Here is a 9265-nt window from a genome sequence, read left to right as displayed (position 1 = left end):
TAAAGAAAACAGCTAAAGGAGGAGATTTAAGTGCTGAGACAATAGTAAAAACATCTTCTTTTCTTCTTGCTTTCTTTCATTGGCAGAAAGGTGCTTTCCTACTAAACAACAGTGGAGTTCACTGCCCGACATGGCTGTAATCAGAGAGAAACACTCCCTCCCTGTTTATTATCTTTATGTGGACACACTGTGACCGGTGAACACCTGACCGAGGGCGGGGTCATAGAGGATCCGGGTTTGTGGGTGGGGTGCTGTCAAATTCACAGATTAAATCATTTTAATTCACTCAGACAGAGGTTGTGTTTTTAAAACAGCCTGAATGAAGCTGCAGCTGTGATGGTCGTCCTCCCCTCGAAAACTACAGAGCTATACCAGGTCACTGACCTCATATAACTTTATGATCTTTATCTCTGTAGAGTCTGTAAAGTCTCTAGACTTTCTGTCGTATCGGTGAAATGCAGCGGAGGGACACCGACAACGTCTCCACCTGTTAAACGGTGAGTTACTGTGAATGTTATTTAAAGACTTCTGAGGTAAAACAACAACAAAGATGGTTCAGGTCGATATAAGAAATGAAATATTCTGTTGAGTCATCGTTGCCAAATTGAACCGACTTATTTTGGTTTTTTCCAACTTGCAGCCTGTTTAGAAGTTAGTTTAAAAACAAATTATCTGTTAGTTTATCGATAAATTATCCAAGTTTTTAATATAGAGACTAAAAAGGGCTCAATTTAACGTGTTTGATGACAGTTTCTGTCTTTGTAATAAACAGGACTGGTCACATGATAACACAAGATAACACAACACGCACTTTACTTTTTCTGCTGTGTAGGTACTTTCCACACTAGTCTCTTTTTATTATTTTAGAATAAAACTTTATTTAACCTTTACGTTTCACACAAACAAATGACTCTGTACAAGTCCATATACAACCTAGATGAGACACAGGACAAGCAGCAAAGAATGTGAAATTTGAAGTTTTCAAGAATTTCACTTTCATATTATAACACTGATGATTGTGTAACATTGATTCAAGATCTGATTTTCTTGTAATTTAATGAATCCCTTCCTTTGTCTCTCTCATGTTTTTCTACTTCTGTTCAGTCTCCTGTTGTAAATATAGACCGCCTCCCTCAGGTTCACATTTAGATAATCAACAATATCTTCAACAAAACTCTTCAGTGCAGTTGTGTAATGAAGCTTTAATTTCATGTTTACACTGTAGGTTGTTAGTAAAATGTTCATTTGAGGCAGTTGAAGGAGACAATTGTCTTTAGTTCAAGGTCCATTGATGATCAAATTATAAACTTGGTTACACATTGAAATGTCTGGATTAATCAATACAAACACAAAGGAGCTTAGTATATTCTAATGCATCTGTGTTCAAAGGGAAAACTTACTTACAAACACACACCTGTTCACACTAGATCAGTTTAAATAGCTCAATGTTATTTTCTCCACTATTTTTGGATAATAACTCTGATTCTGATCATGCATTTATTTACATTTGGCACAGAAGCAGAGTTCAGGCTGTTCAGTGCACAGAGTAATAAAAGAACCACTGATAATAAAACACTTTCTGTTTCTAAAGCTGCTTTAAAGCAGAAGTAAGCGTTTTCGCTAATGCTGCGTTCCAGGCAGGCTTTTGAAATCGTAAATTACAGCTTCCAGTCACAACTTTGTAGCGTTCCAGGCAACCCACTCGTGTTTCTCCGACCTGTTTTATCAGTGAAAGTCACTATAACGGCCACTCGTAACCAGACGCGCAGGAAGTAGTTTTCGCCAGGAGGTGCGGGTGCGGCGGGGGGGGGGGGGCCGGGGGGGGGTTTTTACGTTGCGGCGACCCCCCCCCGCCGCACCGTAACACCGCACCTGACAACGTCTCCCAGACAGTAGGCTGCCGTTCTCAAACAGACTCTGGTCTTTAGTGGACCGGTTCTAGCTCCAAATACCCGACCAGGTCCGACCAGTGTTGAAGCCTAGACCCTGGACCCCATGCGGTCGGACTGACGAGCATTATTTGTTTTTATTAATTCTGCACCGGACCACGGCAAAAAAAAAAGAAGCCCGTAGTTGTGTTCAGACGTGACAGGTGGGGCACGACAAGCTGGTGATCAGCTGTGGTCACTGAATTGTTAGACTACATTCACTACAGTAGCAGGTCATTTCAATTTGCGCATCTGTGTTTTTTCCTTTTTATTTTTATTTTTTATAACATATGCGCATCGAGAGTGAGTGAGTGAGCAATCGCCAGAGAAACAGCGGGTGCGCACCAGATGATTTCCAACCGGCAAAAACTGAAATGAGACGGTTAAAGAGAGGAAAAACACAGAATATAGGCTTATATGTCCAAGAGACTTTGTCCCGTCGTTAAGACGTGAGGGAGGGAGGACCCAGGTGAGGAAACTGTCACTGTCAGCTGCACATCTGTCAGCAGCTGCTCCAAACACTCGTTACAAACTTTATTTTGAAGGGACAGATTAGATTAGATGTTGATTTTGTTAACAGTGACTTTGTTGCACCCAGACATATCGGATGCTGTCTTATCCGGTACAATCGACCTCCTCCCTCCCCACCAGCCCCCCTCAAGAGACCCCTCTCGCCCCCCTCCCCACGGTGCAGCTTGAAAACTCCTCTTTCTCCAAAGGGGGAGATGACAGATAGAGTCTTAGAACTACTGTAGCCTAATCAAAGCTATATTGTTGCGAGTTGGCTCCGGCAGAAGCTCCGTGCCCGTATGCTTCGGCTGCCTATAGGCCTAGTTTATCAACGTTTTTTCGTCATTCTTCATTAGGATAATGTTAAGTTAATTTTGTGGTGGGGACACAATTGTTAACAAAAAGTGGTTCATCTCAAGTATGGCTTACAATGTTGTGGAACAGAAACAGCAACCACAAATATTTATAATCTATCATTTTATTGTCATCGCAATTTTTCAACTTTCGCCACCAGGGGGTGCTGCAGCCCCTGCCGCACCCCCACTTCCGGCGCCCCTGCTCGTAACTTCCGACCGGTGAACTCGTACCAGATCGAACTGGTACGACTTCACAGGTCGGAAAAACAGGAGTTACAAGTTGCCTTGAACGCACCATAACAGTCCTCGTCCCTACGTCGCCACATTCACGGCGTCCCTTGGCTGCACACACAGCCCTGCATGCCGTTCTCTCTCCTCATTGGATAAAAACTGTAGGATACGATAAATGTTTTCTCCTGGGCTCAGAGCAGAGCAGAGTGACTGACAGACCCGTGTTTCAGACCAAACACTCTATAGAAGTGATTGCTGTCGGAAGATATAACTATTTTAGAAGGCGGCAGTGGCTCAGGTGGTAGAGCGGGTCGTCCAATGATCAGAGGGTTGGCGGTTCGAACCCCGCTCTGTCCCGGTTGCTGCCGTAGTGTCCTTGGGCAAGACACCTTACCCACCTTGCTCCTGATGGGTCGTGGTTCGCGCCTTGCATGGCAGCTTCCGCCATCAGTGTGTGAATGTGTGTGTGAATGGGTGAATGTGATGTACTGTAAAGCGCTTTGGGTATCGTTCAGGTATAGTAAAGCGCTATATAAATACAAGACCAAGACCATTTATATTAACACAAATATATCACTTACTTCTGCTTAAACTCCCTCCTGTATTTTTTCCACAGAAAACTCTAAATTATGTCAACATGGCGTCATTTATTGATCAGTGTGGAAATACGAGGTTTCCCCCAAACAAATTATAACTTTATAATCTCATTGTTGCATCAAAAATGTTAGTTTTCTCAGACTCATGTTAACCACTTCTTTTTCCTCCTCTCCTTCACTGCTTCCCCTCCAGTCTTCCTCCTTTCTTTGTTAATGGAGTCCTGTAACATCAACATTATCTTGAACTGAACCAGTGTTTTCTTTCTTCTCTGCAGGTAAAATGGAGAAACTGCATCAATCACAGGTCGACCTCAAGGAGGGAGGAGACAGAAAACCAGATGGAGACGCTCAGAGAAAAAGGAAGATGGAAAGTGGTGGTAACAAGAGACCAGGTACAAAAAAAAAAACATGTTCTTTGGTTTTTACAGTGAAAGCTACAGATTCAACAACAAAAAAGCCCAATTAAACGTAACATGATCTTGTTATTTTAATAAGTTGTTTTATACTTTGATACACCAATGTGTTATGTACGCATTTCAAAAACATTCTGTAGCTAAACCCTTGGCACCAAAGAATAAGGTAGAGAGTTTTGTACAGGAGCTTAAATTTGATTACTTGCCCGGCACAGTCAAAACTATAAGTAAGGAAATACAGGGAATAAAAGAAAAAAGGGTTAGTGTAAATATACAACAGCAAATATTTCATTTACACTTTCACAATTAATGTTGGTCACAAAACAAAATACATTTTGCATTCTGATTTCAGGTAGTATAAAAATTCGCAAGTGTAATTAACCACAGTTTAATTAAAAAAATGTAATGTAACTGCTGAAAATTGAAACAAATAATTTATTTATTTATGAACTTGTGTCAAGAGACAAAATAAATCCCAGAAACATCCAAAGGATTCATACTCAACTGAGGACTACATACCTCATTCCACTACCAAGGGAGTTAATTATTAAGGGAACGTCAAAGATAACAACTTGTTGGAACAAATCCAATAACAATCAAATATGAGGCTGACATTACTAAACAGCAGTGACACAATTGCCATGATGGAAATTAAGAAAACAGCATTAAGGGTAAGACCTTACTCAGTATAAACCATGAAAGGTCACCAAACAAAGGGGAAACTGAGCAGCACAGATGCCATGCCCAATCAGAGGCTAAATCTGCTACAACCATCTTTTCATTGTTTTTCAATTGACTAATGGTATTGTACACTGTCCTGTTATAATAAACTAAACTAAACTTAACTAAGAGGTGAACAGGACTGGGGGTGAAGAAGTACACAGGTGCAGGTTACATAGATTCTCAACTGACGTTACACCAACAATGACTGGTCACTAGGTGGCGGTCTGAGATAATTTACTGTCCTTCACATGTTCACTGTCAAACTAGTTTCACCAGCAGCAGCATCTTCATGTCCCAGTGGAGTCTCCCTGAAGAGCGACAACTCCAGGTTCAATCCTCCGCTCTTCAGTGGTGAAGAGGTTCCTCCTGATGAACGGTGAGAAGTCAACAGTCTTATCTACTTCATAAACAGTTTTCAGTCTGCAGTTTATAGGTCTGAAATTACTTCTAATATAAGTGAATATTAAGGTAGGAGACATGTTTAGTCTTGTCCTTGGTTACAGAGTCCAACCAGCAGCAGCAGCATCTTCATGTCTCAGTGGAGTCTCAATGAAGAGCGACCACTCCAGGTTCAATCCTCCGCTCTTCAGTGGTGAAGAGGTTCCTCCTGATGAACGGTGAGAAGGACAACATGTCCTCCAGAGCTAGAAGACAGAGATCAAAATCGTTACACAAATGGATGCTAACATGCATAAATAACGTTCTATACCGACGTAGTCAACAGTGTTATATCTACTTCATAAACATAGTAACAGTTTTCGGCCTGTAGTTTATACAGTAGGTCTGAAATGTCTTCTAATATAAGTGAATATTCAGGGAGGAGACATGTTTAGTCTTGTCCTTGGTTACAGAGTCCAACCAGCAGCAGCAGCATCTTCATGTCCCAGTGGAGTCTCAATGAAGAGCAACAACTCCAGGTTCAATCCTCCGCTCTTCAGTGGAGAAGAGGATCCTCCTGATGAACGGTGAGAAGGACAACGTGTCCTCCAACACTGAATAAAATATTTCTGTAAAACATCACTGTCAGTGTGAGATCTTCCTGTGTTTTCAGTCTGCACATGTATTTACAGATGGACACACTCAGGAGCTTCCAGTGACCAGACTGCATCAAGTCAGACCCTGAACCAAAAGGTGGGTGTATTTAAAGAAAGGAGCTCTGTGGGGGGGTTGGCCTCCTGCTATGTGCACTCTGTATAACAGATAGCTGCTGCCAGCAGACCTGACAAAGACAAAGATGCAGCACTGATTTCTTCACTGAGTTCTCCATATAACGTTTAAATGGAAAGTATTATTGAACTTCAATTTCTTTATTTCAGGATTTTGAGGACAACATTTTCAAGTTTATTAACTCAAACATGATGAGAGTTTGGAACGTCCTCAGTCCCAGTGGAGAGAGTGAGGAACGTAAAGAAAAGGAGGAGGAGGTCGATGAAGAACTGATTCAGTCAAAAACTGGAGCCAAAGTAGGATTTCTGCAGATCGTCCTGCATGTGTTGAAGACCATGAAACAAGATGCGTACGTCTCCCTCCTCCAGCAAAGTAAGAGATAGGAGATATTGATATTGAAATATCCTCCCAGTAAGTGTATGTGTGTGTGATTTCAGAGTAATATATGTTTCTGCTAAATGTATGAAATTTGGTAGGCACATCAAACTTTAGGAGACTTACAAAAAATATGCAGTGATAAAACTAACATGAAGTCAGCAATGTACTTTAACCCTGTAAAGCCTGAACCATGAAATAATTGCCAGAAAATTCTAATTCTTTGAAAATGGAGTCTTTATTGGACCTTATGACAAAAAAAAAAATTATTAAAAAAATCTATTTTCATATATGATTTTTAATTTGTATCAAATTTGATACACCAGGTCTTAATGGTCCGTTTTTTCTTTTTTGAACAAATAAAAACATATACAACTAATGTGTTGTAATTCATTAAACTTCAAAACATTAAACATAGAAAATAACTTTTTCTTCAGGCAGCAATAAAAAATCCACCAATGAAACCTTGGAAGCGTTAAGTAAACGTACAAAATTAATTTTCATCACGCTTTTACTTACTTATTTATTTATTTATAACATTAACCCAATATTCAATCATGATACAGCAGACTGAAAATACAATATAGGTTAGTTTTTTTTAATTACAGTTTTTATTTATTGTACTTATTTATTTTTATTTATCTTAGTGGGCTGACACGGGACCAGGGCATCGCATTTCGTTCATCCCATGTTTTTAACATGTGTTGTATGACAATAAAGAGACCTTTGACCTTTGACCTTTGAGGTTATACATTTCTACTCTAAATATACCTAATCATGTCATTTAAACCTTAAATTAGTTTAAAGTTACCATCCAAGGCTGCATTTATTCATTGATTGACTGATTTTCCTGAATTGGACACCTGATAAACACCCACCCCTCTGTCCAAGACCGTTGCTAAATAATTTTATAATAATAATAATAGCTTGGGACTAATTGTGATGTAAGATAAGTGACTTGTAACTTGTTACAGGGAGAGTGGAGGCTCTCTGTCTTGCACACTGCTGCTGAAAACCAAGCCTGCATGATCAGAGTCTCGGAACCACTGGCTCTGAGGCTCTGATCATGCAGGTTTGGTTTTCAGCAGTAGTGTGAAAGGCAAGTTACAATTAGTCCCAAGCTGTTTAATGAAGGTAAAAATGAAACATAAGGTAAATATCATGCATAGCTGTGTGCTACTCTTATCAGAGCGGCTAGCAACGGTTTGTTTTACTTAGCAATGGTCTTGGACAGAGGGGGTGGGTGTTTAGTTGTGCAATTTGATGAAAAAATCTTAAATAGGCTATAGCCACCTGGGACAGTAACTTTAAATAATAAGAAGACTGTATGTTGCTTTATGGAATGCATAATGTATGAAATGCAATAAAATTACTATTGACAGATTTGCAAAAAAAATTACCTTTTAAACCTGCTGTATCAAATTTGATACACACATTTTCAACACGGTTTTACTATAAAATAAGTTATTAAATATTAAATGATTTTACATTACATCAATGCAGTAACTGTTCCTATTCAAGTTTCAGTAAAAAAAAAAAAGTTTTTCTTACCATAATGTTTTCAAAATAGCCAAAAATATCCACGATAAAACACATGTGGGTCACTGATTGACGGTGGCCATTTTGGATGTCCCAAGTGAAGACCCCCTGGTGTATTAATTACTTCACCCTGGTGGATTATCTGACCATTACATGTATCTGATTGTATACATTAGGTTTTTCAAGGGGAAAAAAATCACAGTGAGGATATAGAGGTCTCAAAAACCCATGTATCAAATTTGATACAAAAGGTCATATAGGGTTAAAAAACTTGTACATCACATTTGGTCAATCTGATCTCAAGACCTTTCTGATACTGAATGTCTAGCCCTACCATTTGAAGTTGGCTAATGATGAATCTTTCTTCCATTAGGGTTTTATGGGAAACTCACTGTGTATCGGCGGAAAATTAAATCCTCTATTGGAAGGAAATATAAGTACATGTCGGAAGGGATTAGACAACAGGGAAATGTCATACCCTTCAGTAAGATGTACACAGAACTCTACCAACTTGATGGAGGCATCAGAGAAGTCAATAGTGAACATGAAGTGAGACAAACTGAGAAGGCCGTCAGCCGACCGAGGTCAGAAGAAACACCAATCAAGTGTTACGAAATCTTAAAGCCCTTAAGCAAACACGGCAAACCAGTCAGAACAGTTCTCACCCAGGGGATCGCAGGAATTGGTAAAACTGTCCTAGTGCAGAAGTTCATGCTGGACTGGTCCGAGGACAAGGCCAATCAGGACATCCAGCTCCTGTTTTCACTTCCTTTCAGGGAGCTGAATTTACTCAGAGATAAGGAGACAAGCCTGATGGAGCTTCTGTATGTTGTCACTCCAGATCTGAAAGAATCTGGACTCAAAGACCTGAAGATATACAAAGTCCTGTTTGTACTGGACGGTCTTGATGAATGCAGACTGGATCTGGATTTTAATGGAAACAAGAGATGTTGTGATGCTACACAGGTGGCCTCAGTAGATGTTCTACTAACAAACCTCATTGCAGGTAATCTGCTACCAAAAGCCAGTGTGTGGATCACCACCCGACCGGCTGCAGCCGGCCGCATCCCTCCACAGTATGTTGACCGGGTGACTGAGATACGAGGCTTCAGTGACCAACAGAAGGAGCAGTACTTCCACAAGAAAATTGATGATGAAAACTTGGCCAAAAGAGTAGTCGCTCACATCAAGTCAACAAGAAGTCTCCACATCATGTGCCATGTGCCTGTGTTTTGCTGGATTTCCTCCATTGTCCTGAAAAAAATGTTTGCCAGTGCAGGAGAAAGGAAGATGCCAAAGACACTGACTCAGATGTACATCCACTTCCTGGCACACCAGACAACACAGATGCAAGCCAAGTACTGCAAAGAGCAAGTACTGGACCCTCAACACACTTACAAGATGATTATGTCCCTTGGGAAGTTGGC

General features: G+C 40.3%; 1 protein-coding gene across 1 annotated transcript in view; it reads left to right on the top strand.

The window, feature by feature from the left end:
• Positions 1-354: 354 nt before the first annotated feature.
• The window catches only part of LOC146972750 (NACHT, LRR and PYD domains-containing protein 3-like), a 74009-nt gene continuing 65098 nt past the window's right edge, over positions 355-9265 (top strand). The window contains exons 1-5 of the mRNA XM_085803162.1: positions 355-497; positions 3897-4013; positions 5025-5133; positions 5261-5374; positions 5609-5722. Of these exons, the coding sequence (XP_085659288.1) occupies positions 3902-4013; positions 5025-5133; positions 5261-5374; positions 5609-5722 (449 nt within the window). The 5' untranslated portion in view covers positions 355-497; positions 3897-3901. The remainder of the gene's footprint in view (positions 498-3896; positions 4014-5024; positions 5134-5260; positions 5375-5608; positions 5723-9265) is intronic.

This window comes from Trachurus japonicus, chromosome 16 (assembly GCF_045865225.1).
Source record: "Trachurus japonicus isolate A0001 chromosome 16, Traja_1.0".
Classification (NCBI taxonomy): Eukaryota; Metazoa; Chordata; class Actinopteri; order Carangiformes; family Carangidae; genus Trachurus; species Trachurus japonicus.
This window is presented reverse-complemented; position numbering and strand designations above follow the sequence as displayed.